The following is a 27,464-nucleotide window of genomic DNA, read 5'->3' on the forward strand; positions in this document are numbered from 1 at the left end:
CTCTTGCCTTTTCTGGTGGCTTTGTAACGTAGGCATTGGCTGAGGTGAAGTTACAGCTGAACAGGAACTGTTGAGTTGGTCATGGTTTGTGATGTCTGTCTGTGAAGAAAGAACACACAGATCATTATCTGCTACTACTCACATTGAGACGTTTTAAAAGCATTCAAATACAGGTTTATATACTGGAAATTCAGCATTTTAAACTGTAGTTCTAGAATGCTTCACCTATATTTAAGACTGGCGGTGTTGAAAGATTGATGGGAAAAGGTATTTTATCATTTAGGGTTGGGAATAAAATGATGCCAAAGATACCATGAAAACTCCTGCTGTGTTCTGTAGCAGAGATGACATCAGTGGGTGTGTGCTGAGGGCAGCGCACTGCTGCTACATCTGTGCATCAGGGCTTGCTCTCTTGCAGCAGTCTGCATTAACTCCTTTGTACTCCTTGTTGGAATGCTTGGTGCTGTTCAGCTTGCTGGTGGAGAGCATTTCTTTGCTGTTAGGCTAGAATCTGGGAAAGATGTCTGGTACCTGTAATCTTCTAAGTGTCCTGAGATATCCTTGGTCATACCAGAGATGTCCTTTGCTCAATGCCCTATCCCTAACCAGGGCAATAGCCATGATAGAAGGGCATTTTCCAAGGAATGTCTGTTTTCCCCTTGACTGTGTGTGAACTCTGTCTACAACACTAATAAGACGTTCCTCGCTCACTGAGCTGTTGTGTGCAGGAAGGACTGCAGCTTGTTTGCTTTGAGCCTCCTTTCTAGTTTTATTCTCTGTCATCTCTACTTCTCCTGTACATAAAAGTACATGTAAAGTTTTGCACCCAAACCAAACAACCAAAAGGATTCCATTAGTTCGCTCTCACCTCGTGCTTTTCAGTGTTCACAAAAAAGAAAGCTGCAAGGTGATGGGTTTTGAAAACTCATCACCTCATCCTCCATCTATGCTGCACTTCCCCATCCCCAGTCCCTGGGTGTGCTGCTGCCGCCGCATATAGGCAAGAGAGGATCGGTCTCGCTTTAGTCTCCATATGCCACTGCAGCTTGCAAACTGGGTTACAGACAGTGTGATTTCATGTGAGCAGGAGGATGGCTATTTTTGCTAATTCCAATTTAGCTTTTCTTTCAGAAACATACCTACAGGGCAGAAGCAATTCCTGGCCTGCTCCAGTTATTACAGAACTGCGACAGGAACACAAAGACCATCAAAGCTTCAGAACAAAATAACAGAGCTGTTGAGGGGCACTGGGGCCCCTTACGTTCAGCCTCAAATAAAGGTGCAAGTTTCTTGTTTGCTTGAGAAAGCTTGGCACTGGATTCCTACTGCAGGTGTGGTCTTTTTAGTCTGTGCAGTTGTTGTTCCATCTACAAGGCTCCTTACGAAGGATGCAAATGGCATTAGGTGAGTTGAAATAAAAGAGCAGATGTGATCAAACACAGAAAGAATTTGCTTTTTATGATTGCTTTCCCACCCACCTTTCAGTGACTGGCAATCTAGCGGCATGGAAGAAGATGACACTTGTTTTGCCTTTTGGTTTGTGGTCAAAAGCATGTAAGCTGGTTGGTGTCAGCGTGCTTCAGTTACAGCTGGAGGACTTGAGGATCAAGCTAATGAATCCAGAGAAAGCAGTTGTCCACTGCTGGGGCTCAGCTGTGGCACATGCCTATTCCCACTTGTAGCTGTGCAAGTTTATCTCACGTAACAGTGCATTTGATAAATGGCTCCGTATCTCTTCATTGGAATCAAGGTTGATTTGGAATCAGAAATTGCAGGAACAGCATCAAGCTGAGTGCTTACCCACTGGCAGATGGCACTAAAGATGGCTGGAGAAGAATTCCAACCCTAAGAGAACCCTTCAGATCCCTGTGGTTCAGCCTCTGCTTTCACCTGTTTATGAGCAGCAGGCCCGTTACTGCCATGGCCTTTGTGAATGTGGGTTTGTGCTTGCCAGCTCTGGTCTGAGCTTTGTTTGTGCAGCTGGTCCAGGTTCATCAACACTGTGAAAGCAGCCAGGTGTGCTGGTGGTCTAATCCTTCCAGATTCAGTGAAGCCTGCATGGAAGCTTGTCATTCTTGGAGATACTCTGCTGAAGTCCAGGACTGTGTGTGCAGTTTTATCTGGTTTGATACAAGGTGAGGATGACATCATCTAGTCATTACGTTTTGTTAAAACAAAGTCACCGAGACTGGCTATACCTCTTGGGAGTTTCCAAGAAAACTTCAAGCATTTATGAACTACAAGCAAAACACCTGCATGGCTGGGTGGCCTTTGTTTTGTTTTGTTCCCAGTCCCTGCCCTGAGATTAGTGTCTATTGGTTTGGTCCATGGGTCTGTGCTATTCTGTTCCTGATCATTCTCAGTGGTTCCATTTCTCTCCAGTAGTGATCTCGGAGCGATTCCAGCAGCGCAGTGAGGGCTGGAGGTACAGTCAGTGACCAGATGCTCATTTATCCTGCCTACATGAGAAAGAATAAACTGTCCGTGACTTTGATTTCCCTGTCCGAAGAAACCAGGTGAGGTGCCAGGCTACTTAAAGATGTTTTACGTGTATGAGAGTTTTAAGGGGAGCACTGTAAGCGGTACACTTCTCTGATATTTGCATATAATGCCTAAAAGTGTGCTCTTTGGCCCTTCCAGGAGAGGGAGGTGTGTGAGGTGTGCTTGGTGTGAACCCCAGAGATGCTGTAGCCACGGCACCTGGGCCAGTCTCTCTTCAGGAGGGTTCTAGCCATCAGTACAGCCAGCACCTGCCCATTAAACCAGGGGAAACCAAGAGCAGCTGGTACAACTGCTGCTTTGGGGAGAAGTAGGGTCTCTGTTTTTATTCTTTAAATGCATGGCCCTACATCTCTAGCACTCTGGCCGCTGCCTTTGTAACAGAGCACGAATCAGCACATGGTGCTACCCTTGGGCTCAGGCTTTGCACAGAGCTTGTCTCTAACCCTATGGTGATACAGGTGGTTGTGTTGGTTTGGGTGGCACTACTGGTAGGGGAGAATACCATGTGTCCACATCAGGGCCACTCTGAAGCATCTGTCTGTACTGAGTGCACAAGCAGAATGGGGTGTTCTGAGGGGCTGTGTGTCTGTCACTTAATGTCAGCCCTCAGGCTCAGCATCACTTAATGCTGAACTGCTGTGAAGTCCCTTAATGTGTGCTGCTGTTTTCTCTTGCCTCACTTTGGTTCAGTCCATTAGACAAGAACTTCTTGGTTAATTAATAGGAAAAAAAAAAAGAGCAAAGCAGTAATTAAATGAAAATATGAAGCATGCACAGGCAGAGGGCTCTTAACTTCTTAAGAAAACCCTTAACAAAATCATTTTAAAGTACTGTAAATGTGGCCATAAAACTAAAAAGGACGTAGAGGAGGAGGCAGCTCCTGGTACAGCACTCAACATCTCCCAACAGAGGCAACATGGACAGGGAGAACCTGCAGCCATCTATCTTAGTTACACTGCGTATTGATCTCCTGTTCAACTACGACAAATTCTACTGCCTCAGAGGCATGAGCCAGCAGCAAATACCACAGTGGTTGTTTCAACAAGAGAATGACACACTGACCAGCAGGAGCAAGGGATCCATGCAGGGACCCTGCAGGTCCTGCAGCCCCATGGACTGTGATGTCTGGATGCGTTGGCAGAGAGCTGGGTGACTTGAGGTAAATGTTGGCAGCTGTAGGTCCCAGGGCTGGGAAGCTGTGCTCCCAGGGCTGTGTATGTGGCTTACTAACCATTGGTGGGATAGTAGAAAGATACTGAAGGGTATAGGGCTGAAACTGATAATGCCCTGCTGTAATTTCTGAGGTTTGGAAAGATTCGAGAGCAAAGACGACTGGCAGTGCTGAATGATGGTGTAGCCCCCAAGTCTGGTCTCTGTGCTCCCTAGGAAGAAGCTGTTAGACATTGGGGGCCAGCCAGTTTGGGGGAGGTGATGCAAAGTGAGCCTGAAAGCTGGACTGAGGCTCCCGTGCCTGGCACTGGGCCAAAGGGCTGAGAGGGAGAGAGCCATCACCAAGTCCTGGCACGGCACCATTTCTCCTCACTCTTTTTTTGAGTGAAGACAATTTCTTTAAAACCCTTTAATGAAATTATGTGTTTAGAAAACATCTCCTAAGTGTCTTCTGTTGGAGTTGCTATGTATTTACTTGGTTTGGCTTGAAGGGCACCCAGGAAAATGTTCTTGGGTGCCTGAGCCCAAAAGGCCCTTCGGCTCAGCCCAGAGCAGTGCTGATGGCGCTAGGCCTCATGGCGGCCTGCAGCTCCTCACAGCACAGAGCTCTGCTCTCTGTGACAGCAATGGGCCTGAGAGGATGGCATGGAGCTGCACCACGGGAGGGTTGAGGAAAGGTTCTGCCCCAGAGGGCAGTGGGCATGGAACAGGCTGCCCAGGGCAGTGGGCATGGCCCCACTGCCAGAGCTCGGAGCATGGGGACAGTGCTCTCAGCCACAGGGGTTGGGCGGTGCTGTGTGGAGCCCAGGGTTGAACTCAGTGATCCTTGTGGGTCCCTTCCACTGAGGATATTCTGTAATTCTATGATTTTGATGAGAGCTTGAGTTATGGTGTGCACTAAGCCCTGCTCTGTGCTGTGGAGGTGCAGAAAGGGTTTATTATGGCAGGAGATACCCACCAGGCCGAGCCAGCTCCCAGGGCTCTAACCCCATGATACTCAGTCTGTGCCTGCCCTCAAGTATCCCTGCAGGACAGCAGGCAGAATTTGGCACTGGTGATTTTTCCAGTTGCTTTGGAAAATGAGCTGGTGTGCTCGAGCAGCAAAGTGGCTATGGTATTTCTAGGGATTTCCAGCACTGCCTGTCCGTGGCCCTCCATTTGATTTCTGTGTCATCTCTGCTGTTCTGTGGGTGAAACCAGCCAGAAAAGAATGAATGATCCCTAATGGTAGTTTTCATATGTTCTTTTGAAGTAATTCTTTTACAGCAAAGCAGTAGAGATCAAAATGCATTCGGCTTGAGAGGTAATAGCATATAAAAATAACTAAAAAGTTAGTGCATTGGCTGTTCAATGCTTGGATAGAAAGTAAAAAAAATGAAAGTAATTCTCCTGATAGCTTGTAAGAGTGCTGATTGATGCAGCTGTCTTTTCAGTGCCATTTTCAAAAGCCAGAGCTATGCTTTTTTTAGGATTACTTTGATAAAAGGATGTTTTGTTAAAATCCCACTGAGCTGAGATGGTTTTTGACTGCTGCCGTATTCCTAACTCTGATACCCACAGGATGGCAGGATTTGTGCTGCTGGTGCTAAAATAACATCCCTCACCTCTCTCACTTGCCTTTAATCATGTTCTCCAGGGTTCATTACTGTGGCCCTACCATCCTATTTCACAAGCTTTGCTGTCACAAGGCGGTATGCCTGCTCCCACCTGAAAGCACCCGGCTTGGAAGCACCTGGAAAATGCTGGATGCTATCAGTTTCTGTTGGACACCAGGTGCTCAGGAGCTGTAGGGTTGTGACTCTCCCGTTGTTATCATCCTAAGTAAAGAAACTTGCTGCCTAAGATGTTGGTCTGGGGCTCAAGGAGCAGCTCCTAAGTTCTAATGCTAGCATAGAACTCCTGTTGTGATGGACAAGCCCTTGAATCTCTGGCATCTGAGTTTCTGCATACAACAGATAGGAAATAAGGATGGAGAAAGCTTCTCACTGAGATTCAAGGATCAACTTATGGCTGTTCATGAGACGCTCGGAAATTACAGGCAGCAATTACAGTGGCGGAAGGGAAAATGATAGATCATCTATTCATCCGTGGGCTCCTAACTGTTGATAATGCTGCGTTTGAGGAAGGTAATTGCACTTCAGAGGGAAACAGTCTCCAAGAAATAATTCCTGATGGTTTCTTGTCTTCTTTTTCTCTAAGGCACTGTGCACACAGCCCGGAACTGCCAATAACCCATTCTTAGTGCAGGGTAACTTCTGTTTTAATGATCTCACAGATCTCACAGCAATGTTTCCCATCACTTGTTAGATCTATAGAGAAATATTTCATTTCCTGTGTAATAGCACAGCGATTCTCATGAGGTTGCTTAATTACACCTACGTTTTGGAAGATGAATGAAAGATATAAAGATTGGTAAAAACTAAAATGTTACTTACAGTCATGAAGAGCCGAGGGCAATGATTCAGCCTCATTATATGGGTATGAACAATCCTTTCCAGTGTTGGCTCCTGTTCCTGTATAATTGCTGATGGGTTTTACCTGATTTGCAGTAATTTCAGGAGTGAGCGTTAACATCCCTATGTAATCCAGATTAATTGGTCTGGTTTTGCATGGGTGAGAACACTGCAAATCCACAACGATGTAACAAGATGGAGGTAGGGACCCTGTACAAACCCCAGGGAAGTGGTGCTCATAGCAGCAGCATCCATGCTGAGTGGCAGCGGGCTCGATGCTTAGCAGCTGGCAGCTCCCCTCTCACCTCTTGTCCAGCACAGCTCCATTGGCCGTCCCTCTCCCTCCTTTCCCCTGCCTATCAGGGAAACAATTCCGTGTGCGTTCTGGCTGGCAGGAGCTGCCAATTAGTGTCCACAGGTGGTGTGTCTGGCCCAGGTGCAGCAGGAGCTGGGTGCTGGCTTTGGCTGGGGCTTATTTCAGTGAGATACAGAGGTGGGGGCAGATGTGTGGGACTTGACTAGGATTATAAACCAGAACAGTTTCTCCTTTGGTTCCATGTTTCTTAGTGCGATTAGTAAGCCTCCACACTCAAGGCAGCAACATTTCTCTGTTTGCAATGTGATTGATTTTTTTCTTAATGTCTCTCTTCAATCAGTAGCAAAACTTCCTGGATTTATCTTAATACCCCGGGCAGAAGTATCCTATTGATCTGAATGAAACCTGGGGAGATACAGGAGGAGTTCCTCAGAGCTACGTGGAGAGCAAACAGCCTCCATCTGCTCTCTGCTTCGTGGCTGAGCAGAGGATGGGTCCTGCAGCCCTTCCTGGGTGGCACCTTGCAGTGTGAGAGCCCGCTGCACTGCTGGATGAACACACATCACACATGGAGAAAATTCTCCCGTAGAGAGAATCACAGAACGGTTTGGGTTGGAAGGGACCCTAAAGCCCATGCATCCCCAGCCCCTGCTGTGGGCAGGGCTTCCCCCCAGCAGCTCAGGCTGCCCAGGGCCCATCCAACCTGGCCTTGGGCACCTCCAGGGATGGGGTACCCACAGCTCTCTGGGCAGCAGTGCCAGGGCCTCACCAACCTCCGAGTGAGAGAAAAGAATGCAACTGAAGCAGAACCCTCAGCGCTGGCTCCACAAAGAACACTCACACACGTCCTCCAGGCAATGTTTTCTCCTGTTTATTTCAAGAGTCTTTGTAAGAGCTTCACGGCAACGATCCATTTCCAACCATGTATGAAGAGAGCCAAACATGTCTGCTCCGTTTGGTGTCAAGCTGTATATAACATACCGGTAGAGTGAGCTGAGTATGGCTTTTAGTCCTCTGTGCTCAGAGATCTTATCCTGGGAAAATCCTGAGCTGACACTGAAAATCAGCTGGGTGATAAAAGCACTCACAATTACTGGGTGTGCTGGATGTCAACCCAGAATTAAGTCGTTTTTAAAATGTCAATTGTTTAAACAGACTTCAATCTTCAAACTTGTTTCAGTGTGTTGTTTTGCTGGGAAGCATCATCTCAAGGAGAACAAATATTGGTGCTTTCTAATCAACCAATTACAGGAATTTATGTCTGCAATGAATGCAAAGGGGTAAGTGATGCCACCTGGAAACCAGCATGGATGGGGCATTCCTTCCCCAGTTCACACAGTGAAACACAGCAGTCAGCAAACACCAAACCCAGGGGAATTAACAGAAGCAAAGGTCCTCTGATGTTCATCATAACAAATAATAACAGCAGCTCAGTTAAAGAGACCTATCAAGCTGTGTGCCTGCAAAAACAAACAAGAATTAAACAGGAATACCTTTGAGCAGACGTATTCTTTTCTCATTTGAGTCCTTTTGAATTGGCTTGAAATTTGCACCTGTTACTTCTGCAAAGAGTGTGCAGAAAGGTACCTCCCAGTAAGCTGAAGGTTTGTGTGTCCGTGTAAGTAAAGGGACAGCTTTTTCTTTTTTTTTTTGGTAAATAAACAGTATCTGCATACACAACAAAAAGCCCCCAAATATTTTTCGGCTCTCGTGGTTTTTGCTCCTGAGGATTTTACCATGAAATGAGATGAATTATTGCCCACGGCCAGATGGATTTTACTTCCAGGGACTACAACTGATTCCCTAATGGAAACATTAGGAGGTGACAAGCACTGAGAACACATTTGGTGTCTGATTTGCACATTGCCTGAATTATCAGTGATTATGTGTTGTTTTATAAGCAGTTATTTTGCATCGACTTGCCTTTAAGAAGCAACCTTAGTTTGTGAAATGTGAGGGGGTCACAGGAACATCCTACTTGCATTTCTTAGATGATCTGACAAAGCATCAGCTGCTGCAGGGTCTGATCCTGAAAGCACTTGGGCTGTGATGCTGCACACTTCGGAACCCACCGGTGTCCTCGTGCCCCATGCTCGGAGCAGGCTGGGAGCTGCTTGGCCCCTGCCTGAGTACAGTGTGGATGCTGGGTCTGAAGGGGAGCCAAGGTGTTGAAATCAGGACCTGCAGTGTACCTAACATAGTGTTCATCCAAGACACGGAGCAGCGTGGCTGCCTTTCCAGCAGTATGCCTGGTCATCATCTTTCCCATGTTGGCCCTGCAGCGCTCGCCTGCTGGATGGAGCACAGCCTATGTAAGCATGCAGCCCTCTGCCTTTCCTCTGCATCTCACACAGTTCGTCTCTGAATGATCCACATGAGCCTGTGGTGCATCAGGAGCAACTTCGAGCTGTGGTGTTGTCTGTGGTTTTATGATGGAACACAATGCACATGTGTATTGAAAGCAAAGACTGCTTTTTTTTTTCCTCCTTGCAATACTTGGAAAATATCTCTGATTCTCTCCCTTTCCCCACACTTCCCATTCTTCAGGATACAGCAGGAGCACTGCAGGTGGGACCATCTCAAGGCTTTAGAAGTAAAAGGAGTCAACAGGTGGCAGTGTACATCAACACAGGTACATTTGCTATTTTCTTTCCCATTCTACACCGCCAAGTATCCATAGCCATATGGTCTGTCCTTTCCCAAGGTGCTTGGAGCCAGGTGATCTGTGCAATCCCTTCCAACCCAAATCACTCCATGGTTGTAAGGAACAAACCCGACGTGTACAGAGGTGGAGGGTTTGCGTATGGGTTGTACAGTGCACAATGCACATTTCATTAGTTATCCCATGAGAGTCACATGTTTGTGCCTGACTGAATTTACCACATAAGGTAACTTCTACTGTATGATTTAAATACAATATTGAAAATGTGTGTTGGTTTGGAAAGGAACATTAGTAATCCAATGAGAGCAGAAGCCACTATCTTTAGATCTCCCTAGCAAACAGCACTGTATTACGTATGACTTTGTTTAAATTAGTGCTAAATGTTCACTGTATAAATAATTAGTCATTATTTTTTAAGAGAAAAGGTTAGAAAAAAAAAAACAGAAAGGTTAAGAATGGTCTCACTGCAATGGGTCATTTCTGTGAAGTTATCACTTTATCCCGCAGGCCATTGGGTTTATACCAAGCCAGTGGCCTTGACTATACATCCACCACTCAAACATAGTGGTGGGGCACAGGCACCTGTTACTTAGAGTTTCTGCTGCCTGTACAGCTGCTCATCAGGCAGTGGAACTGTCTGAGTGTGAGGAAGCAGGAAAACGAGATGAGTGAATATAAGGAAAGACGAACTATCCGATCCTAAGCTAACTTTTTGGCTGTCCAAAAATAGAACCTAGAAAAAAATATTCAAGACTGTAATATAAATCCCAAGTTACCTGAAAAGAAAGTGCAGTCTAGTGCAGTGTGCTTTCATTTTCCCATTTTGCTCCTTCAGTTTCCTTCTCATTTCTTGTGCTTCAGTCTGTGTCTGGGCATTGCAGGTTTCTGCATTGTCTGCAAAGAAATACCAGGAGGAATTCTACTTGGTGCACCCAGTGCACGTTTAGGGTTTAATTAACAAAAGGAACAGGCTGCCCTGGGGAATTCTGAGTTGAACCATACACAGTGTAAGAGGGAAGGAGTTAGATGCCCAAGCATTGCAAGTTTTAAGAGAAGATTCCAGAAAGCTGAAGAAAGAGCAGGAGGGACTACAAAGGACTGGTTCCAAGTTCCCCACATCCTCCTGGCTCGCAGACTCACACACATCAGTAATGAATGCCCAGACAGTGCTAGTCTACAGAAGAGTGGGGATATGGAGCTTGGTTTTCATAGAATCACTGAATGGCCCGGGTTGGAAGGGACCTCAAGGATCATGAAGGTCCAACCCCCCTGCCACAGGCAGGGCTGCCAACCTCCACATTCAGTACTAGACCAGACTGCCCAGGGCCCCATCCAACCTGGCCTAGAACACCTCCAAGGACGGGGCATCTGCATCCTCTCTGTATAGCCTGTTCCAGCACTTCACCACTCTCTTAGTAAAGAACTTCCCCCTGATGTCCAGCCTACATCTTCCCTCCTTCAACTTGAAACCGTTTCCCCTTGTCCTGCCATTATCTACCCTTGTAAAGAGTTGACTCCCCTGCTGTTGTAGGCTCCCTTTAGGTACTGGAAGGCTGCAATGAGGTCACTCTGCAGCCTTCTCTTCTCCAGGCTGAACAAACCCAGCTGCCTCAGCCTATCTTTGGAGGAGAGGTTCTCCAGCCCTCTGATCATATTTGTGGCCCTCCTCTGGACCCTCTCCAACAGCTCCCTGTCTTTCTTGTATTGGAGTCCTCAGACCTGGACGCAGTACTCCAGATGAGGCCTCACAAGGGACAATCACTCCCCTCTCCCTGCTGGCCATCCCTCTTCCAATGGAGCCCATGATACCATTTGCTTTCCGAGCTGCAAGACCACACTGCTGGCTCAAGTTAAGTTTTTCAACCACCAGGACCCCCAGGTCCTTCTCTGCAGGGCTACTCTCAAGGACTGCCACTCCCAGTGTGTATGTATCCCTGGGATCCCTCCGGCCCAAGTGCAAAACCCTACGCTTTGCTGTGTTGAACCTCATTAAATTCATCCAGGCCCACCTTTCAAGGTTTTCATGCATCCCTGAAAAATACTGCTGACCATGAGGAACCATACGACCACTCCTTCCTATGAGTGAGACCCCTTGCAATAGCCAGGTTCTGAACCCTGCCAGGAGTGGACTTGATGAGCCAGAGGTGTTTAGGGATTTTTATGAGGCTTAGACATAAGCTGGGGGGCCCTATGGTCATGTCAGTACCTGGGTATAGGTGCACTATAAGAAATAGGGTCACTGGCAGAAATCAGGACATGTGCTTTCTTTACATCCCTCTGAGGCTAAGGAGAAGCCCAAGGGAGGTTTTCAAGCATCTCAGGAGTAATGAGACACTGCACGTAAGAGCAAAGAGTAGCAATCAGTTGCCTAAAGCCCTTGAGGAGCCCAGTTCTAAGAGCCAATCCATCTCCCCCTAATGTCAGCAGGACCTGCAAAGCATCCTGCAGTGCTCCTGCTCAGGGGTCCAGGTCAGACAAAGGCAATCAGAACCAGAAACATGTAAATCACAGAGCATGTGTGCCTTTGACTGGGCTCAGAAGAAGCGCAGGAAGGGCAGAGGAGGTGTATGAGCAATTTCACATTAATTCACATTTCCCAGGCAGAAGTAGGTAGTTTGAAAACAATTTACAAACATTTAAACAAAACCCTAATTGCAGTTATAGCAGTTATCTTTTAAAAACAACTTACTGAAAAAATAAAAACCCTTAATTTGCTATTTTGTTATCATAAAGATGTAGCTCTTGAGCTCCCAGAACGTTTATGTATTTGAACTCATTTTTACAACTATAAACCTAAGCAATTCTGCTGCAGTAAAGCCCACCTGCCTGTACTTATGCAGCACTTCATACAGCAGGGTCTGTTCGATGAGCAACAATCCCAGCGCTGGCAAAGGAACCACCACACGATCCTAAGGGAGGTGTAGCTTCAAAGAAAGCAGTGTGCTATATATATATGTTCTTAATGAACAAGCTTGTAAATTGACACTCAAATGCAGCAGCTGAGATGAAGTGCATACACAGACCCATGCAGCTTTGGGGGCCTCTGCAACCAGGGAAGCTCCTGCCAAATGAAGGCTGCTGGAATGCAGCCTCTGCCATACCAAGTACTTGAAAACTCTGTAACAGGTAGGTAGAGAATGCAAACATCACAGAGTGATTCTGGCCAGACAGGTCTTCACAAAAGCTGCAACTACATTTGTGGCATAAGAGCCACATCTAATGGTCTGTCTGATGCCCCGATCCCTTCTCCTTTAGACAAAAGATGCAATCACTGCCACCCTTCAGCTGGCAGTCTCAAGTGTGCACAGCATGCAAACCCTCAAATTAAAAGTTAATTCCCCGAGGTTAAATTCTGAAATGTTGTGTGCTCCTCCGAGTTAAAAGGAAGGAGAAACGAGGGAGACCCAAACATACCCAAAACAAACTAACACATTATCTATACGAAACTTCACAGATGTATTTTCAAACATTTCTAACATTCCTAGTCCTTTTCCATCAACTTTTTCCTATTTTTTCCCCAACAATCAAACCAGTAGCCATCATCTTGCCTATAACTATCCAAGAGGTTTTCCAGAGCATTGTGGCTTCAGCCTTAAGTGGTATTTCTTTCTGAAATCTGGAGAAGACTTTATTCCTTACAGCCTTAACAGAGTGGCACAGAAGAGAGAAATTAAATAAATGATCTAGATCTTTGCAATATTCATAATAGCTATTTGCAGGAATGCCTCTGCACCCACCCATCATGCTGAAACGCACACACTCAGACCAGGTCTGCTTGAAGACGCTCCTTCAGCACTTTGGGTTAGCACCATTAAATATGAGTTAAAACAGTAGCAACAACCCTAGGCCAATTTATCTTTTAATATAATCACTTTGGAGAAGTCGGCTTCTGGAAGATCTACAAAATCCTCTGAAATTTTGCTCCAAAAATCTATTTTGTACAGCTTTTAGTCAGGTTTGTGGAAAACAAGTATTGCTGGGGCCCAAGGAAAACTGCAATTAAATTATTTGCAAGATGCTCTGCAACAGTATTCAACAGTATTGTGGAAGATTTATAACAACAGAGAGAGCCTATGTTCATTTTAGCAGATGATTTTCATGTAAAAGTAACATCATTAATAAACAGTTTGACTTACATTTCAGTGGAAATGCAAACATTTGACACCAGAGATGAACGCTGGCTTCTCTCGCATGTTTTCAGGTTATTCTGCAGGGAGGAACAGCTGTGCATGTTTCAACATGCTTCTTATGACTTAGAATCTCCTGACTTTTAAGAGTTAGGTAGTGCATGGTGCGTCAGACAAGACTGGCTGAAAAAGAATTGTCGTCAGGGGAATTCAGTCAATTTGATTCTCTACCACTGAGGTCAACAGGATTATTCAAGTGAAGCACGGCCACCCTAAGGCTGGTGTACTTGCAGTCACCTACGTGTATGTTATATACAGGCCTGGTATGACGAATTGGCAAGAGCATCAAGTGCAAAGTTCAGGGCCAGATCCAGACTCCAACAAACAGCGAGATATGGGTTTAGACAACCCTTAATCCTCCAAGTTTGAATCTGGAACTGACCTTGCTCAGAATGCATTCAAACCCAGAGTTTCGCTTCAGGCTATTTGCTGCGTAAGACGTTCGTTCTGACACCGTTGTAACCTCACACATCACTCTTCTGAAAACACATCAGATTCTGCATCAAAAACATCCAAGTCCCTCACAAACCCCTCCCGGGGAGAACTGTGACACTGCGGTAAAGATGTTACTGCATATTGGAGAAGACATAAAAACCCAAGAAACCAAACTGCCGAACGCCCGATGAATACCGAGTCTGCTCTGAACGTAAAACGTGACCACAGTTTGCAGCAATAATTCCACTTGAAATTACCATCTTTTTTTTTTTAATCAAAGAAACAAAAAGAACTTCAAAAACTCTACCTAGAGTCACTGGTTTCTGCCAAGCGATTGTTCATGATGGCTAGAGCACCCACCCCTGCGGAGAACCCGTTCTGCCTCGTATTGATACAAACGTTCCGCGGGTAGCCGTTGGCCGTCTCGTACAGCTGCTTTTGCAAAATAGCCAGAGAGACCTTGTTGGATGCCGTGAGCTCCCTCATGGAGATCATCTCTCCAGAGAGCCTCCTGCCATCTGTGTCGCTGTCGTACTGCCCGTCAGCCTCCAGGGAGATTTTGTGCCGGCGCAGGCGGGCTCCCGGGGTGATGGCATTGCGACGCCCAAGGCGGGTGCTTGACTTATGGCACTTTGGGCAACATCTGCATCTGAATTTTTTCAACACCCAGTTCAAGAGTTGCTTGATTACAATTGAGATGACATTAAAAAGAGAGTATATGCAACATACCCCCATTAATATAAAGATGAAGTTTCCGAATCTGTATAATCCCTGATTTTGGTACACAGCATTTTGGCTGCTGACCAAATCTCCAAAGCCGATGGTGCTAAAGGTGACAAAACAATAGTACAAGGAGTCGACGTAGTTCCACCCTTCCACCAATGTGTACATCGCAGAGGCACAGCACGAAAGCGTGATGGCAAAAATTCCCAGAATGAGCATCACGTGATAAACAGATGGCTTCCAGCCGATGAGGCTGCCCACCCCCGACATAGCTGACCCTCTTCGGAAGTTGGGAGGAAGGAGACCGCTTCTTCGGAGCTGTCTTTCATGGCAAGCCTTCATGATGAACGCCAGGAGGGAGATAATGCGCTCCAGAAAGAGGTTGAAGAAGAGGATAGTCCCAGCACACCCAAAAAGACCGTAAACGATGAGGAATACTTTTCCAGCCACTGTTGCTGGCGTGGTCATTCCAAAACCTAAGATGTGGAAAAAAAGGAGGAATGTTACTGCCACAGTTTTTCATGCATAAGGAAGTATGAAACTTATCCTAGGTCCCGTCTCACTGGACAAAAGAGAGTCCTATCTCTAAGTCAGATAAGGTCAACATGAGATTGAGTTTTGAAGAGAATGAAGGAGGCACCAGAAAGCTCAACAAGACGATTACAACTCACAAGAGAGCAAAAACTTCTTGCAGATGTGAAAGATAGCGTCTTTATAGGGTGACATCACGGCCACTGGGAGAGTGCTGTAAGTTGAGGAGAAAAGCCTTTGTGAGCCTACAGCATGCCGAGGTGCAATGAGGCAAACAGGTCAGCTCCCTGCTTCCAAGTGTGTGAACCAGCACGACCAGCTGGGAAAGTCCTCTATTTGTGAGCTGTAAATCAGCGTTATTACCATCCAAGTCTGATTACACCCCCTGGCTGAGAAGATGGAAGCCTTCAGGTTATATAACAGAAGGAAAAAACTCCCAAAAGATTGAACATTATTTTGAAAAATAACACCACCGTAATGCCCTAACCAAATCCCAGCCGAGTCCAGCCCACCTGACAGTCACAGAGAAAAGGAAAAGCCTATCGCCCTTGCTACTGCTGTTCTCCTCTGTACAAGTACTCGGTGATTCAGTGAAAAATCATTCCAATGGGCTCAGATGACTGATCGTACCTCACGGATAAATAACCAGGTATAATTAAAATGAATGCACCGCCCAAAATGACGAGCTGAAATATCTTTACCCCTTTGTTCCATGAAAATGCTGAGCAAGTAATGTACTCGGGGAAGTAAATATCAACAGCAGACCACACCAGTGAAAGTTTGCTAAGAAAAGGACAAGCTGCATTTAACAGAAAATGTGAACGTAATGAAATCATTAATCTAGCTTATTATCATTATGCACCTATACATGGAAAGAGAAATATTTCCTATGTATAGTAAGTTGAGATTGCTGCCTGAAATCCATTTAAATATTCATGAAAACGTGGAAGTGAAAAATTTGCAGAGTAATACAAAAGAATAGAAAAAATTACACAGAGGTAATTGGCCGTTGTTGCCTGGGCCCACAGCCTCTCTGTTTCGTTGTGCTGAAGATCTACCTTCCAAGCAGGCTTCCCAAAGCCTGCCTTGCCATTCCTAGACTTAAAAAAGGAGGATAAGGTTTCAGTCAGCTCCTCTTCTGTGGGGTGAAGCTGCTCTCTGGGTGAGCCTCGTTGCTTGCAGGAGCCCTCTGATTTGCTGATAAATATCCACTAGTGGTCTCCAGAAGAAGTCGGGAAGTCTGTGTGGCTGCCAGCAAGGAATACACAGCCAGCTCATTAGGGAGACGGCATCTGTCAGCCCATGGCTCATCAGCAAAGTGGTTAAACATGAGCTTCACTGTAAGTGCCTGACTATCATAATCAAAATAAATGGGCTGTTACACATATGGCTAAGCGCGTTAATTAATTAAGAATTTTAAAAAAATAGTGTCAGTTTTGATGGAACTTAAGCTTTTTGGTGTTTTCTGGTGCTGCCAGTGGTAATGGGTATTTTTCATACGGTGGAAGTGAGATTTATGAAGCACAATGTTACCAAAATTTTCTATCTATCTATGCAAGGCGAAAAAACAAAAAGAGAGCTAAGGTGCACACAGAACAGGCAAAGAGCATGCCCAGTAATGCAGTACCATCAGGTGCTCCTTCAGCAGCCAGCAGCACACTCATGTCCCCTCCTATAGGGTCCGTCCCTTTGGCACCACCCAGGTCACATAGGGTTACCCCTGCTGTGCTCTTCACCACACACTTGAGCTTAGTCCCTCCTCAAGGCCCAGTACATCCTGATACCCAGATGAAATAAATTCAGCCAGAATCTTCTATTCAAAGCACAACGGTGCTTTCATTTTTCCATGACAGTGGCATATGTGGCTACATATATGGCAATGATATACATAAAGTCAATGCTGGGGTTGACTCTGTGTGTCTCAGGCAGTTAGTCATCTTCTCTCATTCTAATTCTGCCACACTCCAACCTATGACTTTGGATGCACAGCCTATGGCAGCATTAATTTCACCCTATCCCCAGACAAATAGAATTGGTGGAGACGAGTTGGTATAACTGGTTTGCACTATATGCAAAGGGATAAAAAAACCCTAAACCAATCCAAGTCCTAAAGTTGTTGAATAGAACTTTTAAAACAAATGATTTCTCTAAACAAAGAAAACATCTACAACTGGAATGCTATTACCGGGCAGAATTGATTTCTTGAGATACGAAGACCAAGCTCTACAGGGCTGGTACCCAAGAATGTAGGTTACAGAAAGATGAAGTAAAAGCAATCAGTTTTGTTTCATATCTGCTCCATACATGCTTTATTTACTTCATGGCTTTCCCGGAGTCTTGCTAAGTTGCTACTGCCCAACATGTACACTGTATCACATTCTGTATTTTAAAACTAAAATTCTGCATTAGGGATCTTGTGCTCCCTTCAACCACTTTTCACCTGCCAGCAGTTCATCATTATTGCTTCTGACAGAACCATACCTGTCTATTTCCCAGCTACCTCCCATTTATTCTGCAGCTCCTCAATACCTAATATGCAGGAACAGTTGCCCTGGATACAGGGTCACAGTGCAGAGCAGATCAAACTGCTGCAGACAGAGCTCTTCTGCCACATACACAGCTTTCACCCAAGGACTGGGAGCACCACCTGAGTCAGCCTTTTCAGGCCATAAATAAAATCAAAACACCTCCCCTCTGGGGATCAAACAGTCCATTTTTTGAGAGCTTTACCTAAAAAGAGCACTCCAATAAACTCGAACATAGTGCCAAGCCAGGTGACCGCTGCTTCTTGTTACACCTCTGCTGTTGAAATATCAGTCTGGTGCTTGAGACAATTGCTGTTCAGAAGAACCCACGCTGGCAGAATGATGGAGATGATGAATTGAACATCAAGGAGTTTCAAGAAGCTGTGAGAAATCGTTAAAGGCTTCTGACAGTACCACTTTTCCTCTGTTTATACATGGTTGTAACCAGGTTATTGGTTATGCAAAACGCTGCTCTGCACAGCAGTACTGAGTAACTGAATCAATCCTCCTCAGTGCTTCCCTGTATTCCATCCACCACCCACAAGGCCAAGGCCAGGTTTTCACTCCCTTTAAAAGCAAACTCTGTTCTATGAGAATCAGCAGATCTGTCAGCCCCTGTTGTAACCCAAGCTCCCTTCGCGGAAAAGGAAGTAAGATTAACAGTATCATTACTTAAAGTATCTGCAAGTTTTCTGTTTTAGTACAGTCAAAAGATAACCTCAAGTGTTATCACTCTGATAGCAGTATAAGGCATTGGAGGTGGCCCCAAGGAAGGAGAGAAGAAACGTGCAGATGTTGTACTGAGGGACACGGTTTAGTGGGGAAATAGTGGTGGTAGGTGGACGGTTGCACTGGGTGATCTTGGAGGTCTTTTTCCAACCTTTATGATTCTATGTTTCTTTGATGATAGCCTTGCTGCGTGTGTACATTTACCTTCTCCTGCACACTGCAGGGCTCCAAAGTGTGTTTTTCTCTGCTGACATCTAGCTGAGCTTTCCAAGAAAGATTGTCAGTTTCTAGTGAGTGCTCAGTACAGACATTTATCAGATCAAGTGGCATAACTTTCATACATTTCAATGATAAATAGCCCTGACAAAGAGATGTGCTGGAGCCTCAGCTTCACCACCACCAGCAGTACTCTTGCTCTATTCATTTACTAGAAGTAGGTAAGCTTTTTTTCTAAGTTGGACTGCACGCTGCCATTTCTATGCACATGATGACAACAAAAGGCATGTCAAAGGTCAAGCATAAAAACCCTGCTCATTTCTGTACACAGATAGCCCCACTAAGCGCACAAGGAGGCTAACCACCTGCTCTGGCCAAACTGCTTTGGTACAGCCAAGGCTAGGAAGAAACACAAGTGTCTCTGAAGCAGTTTTATGGTCGTTGGCTGTGACTGGCTGCTCCTCTGCATGAGCAAATAGGTATCACTAAACCCCCAGCATTGCCAGAAGGGCAGCAGCTCCAGCACCAAGGCTGCTACGCAGCTCCCTTTCCTCCTGCCTGCATCCCCGAGCATGGAGCACTCAAGATTGGTCACAGGTTTAAGGGTAGAAATCTCTGATAGGATTTAGGATAACCTTTAGGATAGGTTAATCCTATCAGATCACTACAGGGTTTCTAATAAAGGACAGAGACTAAAAAATGAGACTATGAAGAACGAAGCTCGGGGAAGGACTGGTTCCTGAAAGCCAGAAGAAAACAAATTCAAACTACAGAGGCAAAGAAAGTAATGCCTGACAAGCTGGCAGTTATTCTTGTTGATTCCCTGGGCTGAACAGAGACAGAGGCACTCTGCAGAACTAGCATCCTTCTTAACTTCTCTGTTAACATAGAGGTCACGCATAAACTCTCTTCCCATGCGTCAAGTTTTACTGCTGTTAAAGCAGCACGCTCTTTCTCTTGACTGCAGACCGTGTCCTTGTGAACTGCCCTAACCCAGCCCAGAGCTGCTTCTCCTGGTTGCCTCCACACCTGATGATCAGAGTCCTCTCTGGTTTGTTTTCTTTCCTTATCCTCCCAGATGGATGGAAAACATGTTGCTATTGTATTTTCTGAAATTGTGGTGGTGTTAATAATGGAAAATTATAGGCCACACAGTCCTGAGTTGTTTGGATAAGTTATATTGCTGTGGAAAAAACGCTTCCCTGCCCTAGAGGCTAATTGTCTTCAAATCCTGCCTTAACAGCTGTTGCAGCTGTATCAGAGCCTTAATCTCACTGCAGGTTCTGCGCAGATGCATCTGTCTCAGCCTGCTGTGCCGCTGAACCTCAGCGAAAGCACAGAGATTCTGAGACGCTACCAGAGGACACACCTCTGAATTTAGAGTAACCACTTAGAAAAATCTGCAAAGAAAAGAATGATAAACAAGACACACACGCATTCAGTCTCAGTACCCGTGGCCATATGTGATGTCGGAGCTTGTGGACTCCAGGAGCTGCCACTTCTTTCCCTCCCCTGAGATGCGCCAAGTGGCTGAAGCCATGCACTGCTGTCTCTGACCTTTCCACAGCCTTCATAGAGCTGATGATATAATTCCAGGTGAAGTTTGTTTCAAAAGTTGGCTTCTCTTGACACCATAATTCCTCACCCTTTAAAGCTGCTTCATCTCTTATTTTCTTCCTATGTTGTTGAGAATTGTGTATCTAAGCAACACTCTAAGAGGAAAAAGCTTACACTTTGTCATTTTAAATTGTTCCAAACACAAGCATTCACATCAGCTTTTGCTGTTTATTAAAACTCGCAGCTGCATTTCAGACACCTGTGTGGACCCAAGGTTGCAGAAAGAAAAAAATTATTCACAGCTGTAAGGAAAAAGAAAAAAAATAACGGTATCCAAATTCTGTTATATTCCTGAGATGGTCCGGATGTTATGAAAGAATACCTGCATGCCTACTCACAACACTGCTCCTGTGGGGCTAAGAAACAGCGCTATCTGAATCTCACCGGTGATCCTGGCCGTATGCCTTACTTCTCCCCACGTGAAGTCTGAGACAACAAGGTGCTGCTCCAAGCTTCATAGCTGGGAAGGTCTATCCAAGGGGTTATATCATTGGCTTCTCTTTTGGCTGCACTAGAGCAAGAAAGCTTGCAGATATTTTTAAAAATGGCATTTCTTGATAGCTGTCTTAGATCTTCTGCTTTAAAAAGAGTAAACCTATGATGATGTACCTGTAGGACAAGAACAACTTAAACCTTCTGGGCAAGTTCTTTTACACTGTTTGTCCATCTTCCTCCCACAAGCTCTAAAGCCACCTTCAGCTTGGACAGCTCTCCTACTTCCTTCAAGAAGACACGAGACCTAATTTTAAGGAACTGCACTAAAAATACAGGGTAACAACACTACCCAGACTCATCAGTTATTTCTCATTTTCTATTTCTGCATTTAACTCTTCCATCCGTAGTAAGCATTTCTGCTGACTACTGTTAAAGTTAACGATACAGAAAGCCTTAGCCACTTTATCATTCACTTTTGATTTTATCCAGCATTTTCCTGGTCCTGTCAGCTCTGTCAGTAACAACTGTTGTAAAATGACAAACTGTTTTCCCCCACTTTTTTTTTTTCTTTTACACTGCAGCCATTTCCAGTCAAAAAAGACTTTGAGTAGCCTTGACTCCACATATACATTGAGCACAAATGGTACTGTAATTCTGTGTTTGTCCTCAGGAGATAAATGTGTTGTCTGCACAATACTCAACAAAGAAGTGACAAAATATTTAATAACCAATAACCAAGAAGATTTCATCTTTTTTTTTTTTTAATTGAAATTTACTAAGCCATTGCTTTTTTCATCTATGAGCAACGAGCACTTACTGTGGATCTTTAAACAAGAGTAATAGCAGTGCCTCACCCAAGTAATCCCCTACATTAGCATCAAACCTTTCAATTTCTTATCTTATTCCACTCCAAAGCTTTAATTACTTGAGAAAGCTGTTAATGCCTCGCTTCATCTAATGTAATTACATTTAATTTTCTTTCTGCTTCTCTTTGTTCAATTCAAGAGGGACTGCATTTAAACCTTCCACCATCTACAGCTCGGCGCAGCGCCCACTGCCATCAGCAGACCCACAGAGCTCAGGGAGATGCATTACCCACAGCAGTGACACCTACAAGGAAGTGCTGACAGCATCAGGTCTGCAGCTGCGTTACAAACCAATAAAGGAAGTAACATGGGATTTCCTAAAGCTCTGTAGAATAGCCTGCTATTGACTTCAGCTGAAGCAGGCAATTGCAGAGGCATAAAATTAAACATTTCTGATCTGTGTGGAGTGCTATGCAATTGCATCTTAGGTTAAAATTATTTTTATTTTATTTAAATGCTTCTGTTCACAGAAGATTTTACTATCACCACTACGATTTTCAAATGCTCCAGTTTTCCAGCATGAACCTCGTTCTATGTCCCTACCTACCTCATCCCCAAATGCATTCAGATATGTGCTTGATGCTGATACACTACGAAATCTATTTATTCTGATAAAGGTAAGCAAACTGCATACTACCATGGATAGAGATTATGTTTCCAGTAAAAAAAAAGCTGTCTTCATACTTAAAAAAGATAGGGATGAAATGTTCCAAGTTGGTTTTCCATTGTTCTAACCATGATGCTACTACAGCAAGCTGTAAAATTCTCAGTGACTTCAATAGCTGCAAAGGTACATTGATGCTGCAGTCAGTAAAATAAAGACATCCATCGTATTTTCCAGCATAACAAGAGGAGTGGATATTGACTGTTACATGAAGTCAACAGTCAATAGATCTATCCCATAATTCTTTTTCTGTTTTGTTTACAATGAAGAGCAACTGAAGTTTGCATAAAAGCCAAGACAGAATGCTTGCAAAGATGGCCCAGCAGTAAATGTGAGAAAAAATGAAGGAGTTTCTATGTTCTGCAACAAACAGAAGACAACCTGAGAAGGGAGAAAAATTTAGACTGCAAAAAGAAACAGCAGGAGGGTCAACAGCAGGACTAACACCGGGGTGATCAGGAAGAGAAAGAAACTGTAAAGCTTTACTTTCAAAGTTCTTCTTTGGTACTTATTAATTTGAAAGATTGCAAAGATGCAAAACAAGTATTCAAAATCTAATCGAGCACGCAAATCATCAGTAGCACAGGCATGCTAATTGGGAAGGAGGGAGCAGAAGCTGGAGGAATTAAGAGCGTCTGGGTGATGGGAGAGTGTCAGATAAGCTGTAACGCAAGGAAAGGGGCATATCCAGGGGAATGACATGGATGGCAGAGGCTGGGGGCTGGACAGGCTACCGGGGAAGACCAACTAACCAACCAAACAGCAACAATAAAAAACACATCAAAAAACACCCCCAAAACAGATTTAGGATGAAACCCTTCATCAGGGACACCTCAAGTCACCCGCGTAGTTATGTGGATGCCCTCCAAGTACAGCTTCCCATACTCTCAACTACAAAGCTGCAAACTGTGATTTAGATTACTTTCCTGCTTGGACCTTTCAACTTATATCCAAACCTTCAGGAACTTCTCACCAGTGGCAGATAAAGAAATTAATGCCCCCCTGGGGCTGGGGCTGGGTGGGCTTTAGGGTCTCTCCCAACCCAAACCACTCTGTGATTCTATGGAATATGCTGTTGACCTGCAGATCTCCATCCTTTTTCTGACTACGGGGCAAGAAAACAACCGAGAGAGATGTGCCAGAATAGTGATCAAAACATCCCATGTGCCTAAAGGATCCAATCTGGCCAGAGCAGACCAAACTGGAAAACACTCTCTTGCTGGCCCCAGACTGTACAGAGGGTGGCAAAGACAAATGAGCAGACCTGCAGCATAATACTACTGCTTGTTCTTCCAGCTACTTTCCTGTTTGCTTCTTTTTGTTTGGACTTCAACGGGGTCAAACCTGGAAGCAACTGCCCCCTAATGTGAACCCTTTGCAAGAGCATCCCAGAATAGCAGAGTCCCAAGGAAGCACAGTGCTGATGCTGACTGGGAGCATACTTTGGGCTGCCACCTTTGGGTTTGCACCGGCCATACAAATGATGAAACTGCATCACTGCATCCGCAGATAGCCAGAACCTTCCCCAGCTACCACTCAAATACAGCACCAAAGAAGATGGGACAAATCTATTTTCACCTTAAACCTTCAGAAAATCAAGGTTATTTGTGGAATCTCTTGCTAAATTATCACATGAAATGCTTTTGGGCAGGCTAACTCAATGGCTGCTGATAGCACAGTCGAATATCTGAACACGTTCTTGCAGAGCCACCCAACTCCCTCCCTTTTGCATCTCAGTTCCATTGAACTGCCACCTTCAGCACATCTGCACCTCTGAGTTTCTTCGGACAACTTCTGAAGCCAAAGGCTTTAAAGGGAGGGCTTATGCTGCCCAAGTTTCAGAGCACAGCCACAGATGGGGATGCTGGGTCCCTACAGAGGACCCAGAGTGAACTGCACCAACACCCAGTGGCCTTTTCTCAACCACCTATAACCTAAACCTAGACACACTGCATTCCAAAACAATCCACCTGCAGTGAGGGTGCACTCTAAAAATCTCATGTGGAAAACTAATCTTCATGCACCGGAAAGCATCATTTGACCTCTCTATTTTTCTATTTTATTTTTTTACAGCTGGCATGGATTTTTCTTAAGCAATTACACCACTTGATCACTTGATTTTCCAACAGACTTCAAAAAGTGGATACTTACACTTTGGAAACTTAACATTCTGTCTGCATGAGGGGCCAATGTCTAAATATGTTCTAGTAGGCAGGCACCTAGCTTTTATTCTAACATTTATGGCAAGAAAAAAAACTTGATAGAGATCAAATTCATGGACTGAGTCAGAAATCCAGACCGTCAGATGCTGCCCCACAGACTCAAAGCAGATTGTATACTTGCTAGTAGAATGGCCATCCATTGGAAAACCCATAACTGACGAGGCTGTGCTTCACAACGTTATACCATGGAGAAACCTTGTCTGAGTTACGCTCTGCTTTCTGTCTTCAAGAAAGTGCTGGGAACTATTCGTGATTTGCATTTGGGGAAGGAAAAATTCATTTGAAATTCTACTGGCAGCCAGACCAATGAATCAGGAATAAACTTCACCCAGGTGCTCCTTCAAGAAACGAGAACAGCAATACTGTAAATCGCATAAAAGAAAATACCTTTGATAGCTCCAAGTAATGACTGAATTAATGGTGCAGACTGATAGCAAGCAATCGGAGACCAGCCTGAAGAATTTTCTTACCTGGTTCTGAAAATCTGACGTGTTTAATGAAAAATAGATTCAGCATTTCATTATTCAGCCACAAACAATGCAGTAATAAAGCACGAATGCCCAATCGAGAGGGTGTTTTGTGCACTATTCAGCAGTCGCTTTGTGGGGCTATTCAGGAAAATGCTGAAAGATTGGACTTAACGATTCATTTTAACTCTGCTTCCCTAAAGACCTCGCTGATGTGCTTCTCTCCCCAAGGGTTTGCCTGTGCCTTGTGTTCAGTGTAATGATGCACGCTGCAGAACCGCACTGAGGAAATTCAGGAGCTGAAGCACCTAACGGAAGCAGAGCAGAGCAAAGGTCCTGCTCCAGAAGGGTGGGGAATGGGTCCATGTCCCCAGCCAGGTGGAGGCCAGGAGCTTCTCCCCAGCTCTGCCTCACACCTACAAGGAAGGCGGGAGTCCCACCCTGTGCCTTCAGCGTGCAAAGGGATGAGGGAGCGGAGTACCCATCCAGCAGCACGGGGCTGCAGCTCAATGAGAACTGGTGAGGGGAGGATGAGGACCTGAAGAGACCCAGTGAGCTTTCTTTTGTCTAAGCTGGAACCCTTCACAGGTAAGAGAGAGAGTAACCCGTGGGTGATGTCTCCTTGACAAGACAGCGTCTTTCTGTTGGTTAAGCTTTCTGGTGTGTTGCTAGGACAGGCATGTGTTCAGCTGAAGTAATAAAGCTGCTTTGACACATGTATCTGATACAGCAGTTGGGGAAGCAGGCTGTTTTGACTCCAAACGTCTGATAGCTCTAGGTGAAGTTAGGTAAAGATAGCTTTCTTCTTGTCGATGAATCATGACACGAACACAAGCAAATTTGCTCTGAACAACCGTAGTACCCATTTTCAGTTGACAGCAAAATCAAAGGCAGAGCAGATCGGTGGGCATCTAAGTGAGCTGCCTGCGAGAGCCCAGCGGGTCTGTTTGAAGGCTGCAGAGCTGCTCCCCTGGGGTACATGTTGATGCGGTGCCCCAGGCTGCACTGCAGGAGCATGAGAAACACATTCCCCTCTTTACACCCGCCAGCAGTGCTGAAAAGCCCCTCTGAGTCCTTCATTCTGCCCAAAGGTGCAGTGACTGCAGGCAGCGGGACGAAGAGGAGATACAAACAAAGGTTTGCAAATGAGTAAGAAACATCTTACATCTTCACGGCCACCCCGAAGAGAAGGCAGGAGCTGCAAAGAGGGCAATGTGTCTGCACGTACACACCTCTGTCTGCTACCGCAGGGGTAAGGACAGAGCACTTTGTTGGTTTGTCAGTGCACCGACTCAGTTTTCCACCCGTTCAGCTCAGAGGCAGTGATCCTTTCACAGATGCGTGTTCCTGAGACGCAGGCCTAACGAAGTTGGGTTGAAATGGTGTTTTGATGCCCGTTTTACCAAATGGACTCAAAGAGGGAAAGTTAACGGGATTATTCAGCGCAAAAATTAACGGTGCTTAACAGCACCGCTGCAGTCGTCGTCATGGCTGTGTTACAGAGCTCAGCCACTGCTGCTGAAACACGTTCTGAACCAAACGAGTGGAAGCGCAATGGGGAGCTGCGCGCTCCCTTCTTTGTAACGAAGCAAAGCACGACGCGGACGCCCTGCGGCCCCGGGGCAATCTGCTCGTTACGGGACTTAGGAAGTGGCGGAGTGAGGCAACGAGCCCTCCCTGTCTGCAGGGACGCGGCTCCTACAGCACCGCCGCGAGCTACGGGCAGCCCAAATTTCCGTGGGGTGCGTCTCCCACAGCGCAGCTCTCGATGGGGCAACGCTAGAGTAAAACACGATTCCTCCCCCCCGGCCCGTCTGCCCACCCAGCACCGCTCTTTCCAACCGCCGATCCGCCGCCGATAACCGCAGCCAGCTGCGGCCAGCGGCGCTCACGGGACGCGTCGCTGCGCTGCCGGGCGGGCGGCTTTACACATCTCACGTCTTCGTTCACAGACGCGCCTCAACTTTGGCAGCCCTTACAGCCGGCAGAAGCGCGGCACCGCGCCCAGCGGCGGCCCGCAGCGCTCGGAGCGGCCGTCCCGGCGCTGCCCCGCGGGACCCCTCCCGGGAGCCGGGCTGCCCCGAGCGGGACCCCGGCGGCGCTCGCCTACCTATGGTGGAGACGACGGTGCCCACGAAGTAGAAGGCTCCGGGGAAGTCCCAGCGGGGCCGCAGGGCGTCGACGCGGATGCCCGCGGCCATGGCCGCCTCGTAGCTCCGCAGGAAGGCGCGCAGCTCGGGCAGGCTGATGTTGAAGATGCGGCTGAAGTTGTGCAGGGTCCGGTTCCAGCGCAGCTGCGCCGCCGCCTCCGACGGGCTCTCGAGGGCCGAGAAGACGGTGGCGCCGGCGCTCAGGTACGCCGCGATGAGGGCGGCCAGCAGCAGGAACCGCCCGTTGTCCTCGTTGAGGGGCGCCGGGCGCCGGCGGCGGCGAGGACCCGCCGCCCCCCGCCGCGGCATCATCCGGGGAGCGGCGCGGCGGCGGCGGGGGCCGCGGGCACGGGCGGGCGCGGCGCGGCGGCTTCGCTGCGGGGGCCGCGGCTTCGCTGCAGGGGCCGCGGCTCTGAGTCATCCCCCGGCGGGGCCGGCGGCGGCGGCGGCCCCGGGGCCTCGGGCTGCTGCGGCGCGGCCTCGCCGGCGCACCTCGGCGCGGCCATGAGGGCGGCGGCGGCCCCGCCGCGGGGGAGACCGCCGCGGGGAGGCGGAGGCTCCGCGCCGCGCCCGGTCGACGGCGGGCGGCGCGGA

The 27,464-nt window shown here is 46.5% G+C and overlaps 1 protein-coding gene across 6 annotated transcripts; it reads right to left on the bottom strand.

Annotated features, from left to right (window-relative positions):
• On the bottom strand, positions 1-27,464 carry KCNK12 (potassium two pore domain channel subfamily K member 12). 6 transcript variants are annotated; one of them, XM_025149365.3, is made up of 4 exons: positions 26,831-27,464; positions 14,033-14,924; positions 9,880-9,997; positions 1-99 (listed from the first exon to the last, which is right to left on the bottom strand). In XM_025149365.3, exons 1-3 carry the CDS (start codon positions 27,180-27,182, stop codon positions 9,961-9,963), a joined length of 1,281 nt encoding a protein of 426 aa, XP_025005133.1. In that variant the 5' UTR covers positions 27,183-27,464; the 3' UTR covers positions 1-99; positions 9,880-9,960. The 6 variants fall into 6 exon arrangements, with proteins under 6 accessions (XP_025005133.1, XP_025005132.1, XP_040554508.1 ...); XM_025149364.3 differs by lacking the exon at positions 1-99 and adding an exon at positions 7,291-7,901; XM_040698574.2 differs by lacking the exon at positions 1-99 and adding an exon at positions 7,291-8,733.

This window comes from Gallus gallus, chromosome 3 (genome assembly GCF_016699485.2).
Source record: "Gallus gallus isolate bGalGal1 chromosome 3, bGalGal1.mat.broiler.GRCg7b, whole genome shotgun sequence".
Taxonomy (NCBI): domain Eukaryota; kingdom Metazoa; phylum Chordata; class Aves; order Galliformes; family Phasianidae; genus Gallus; species Gallus gallus.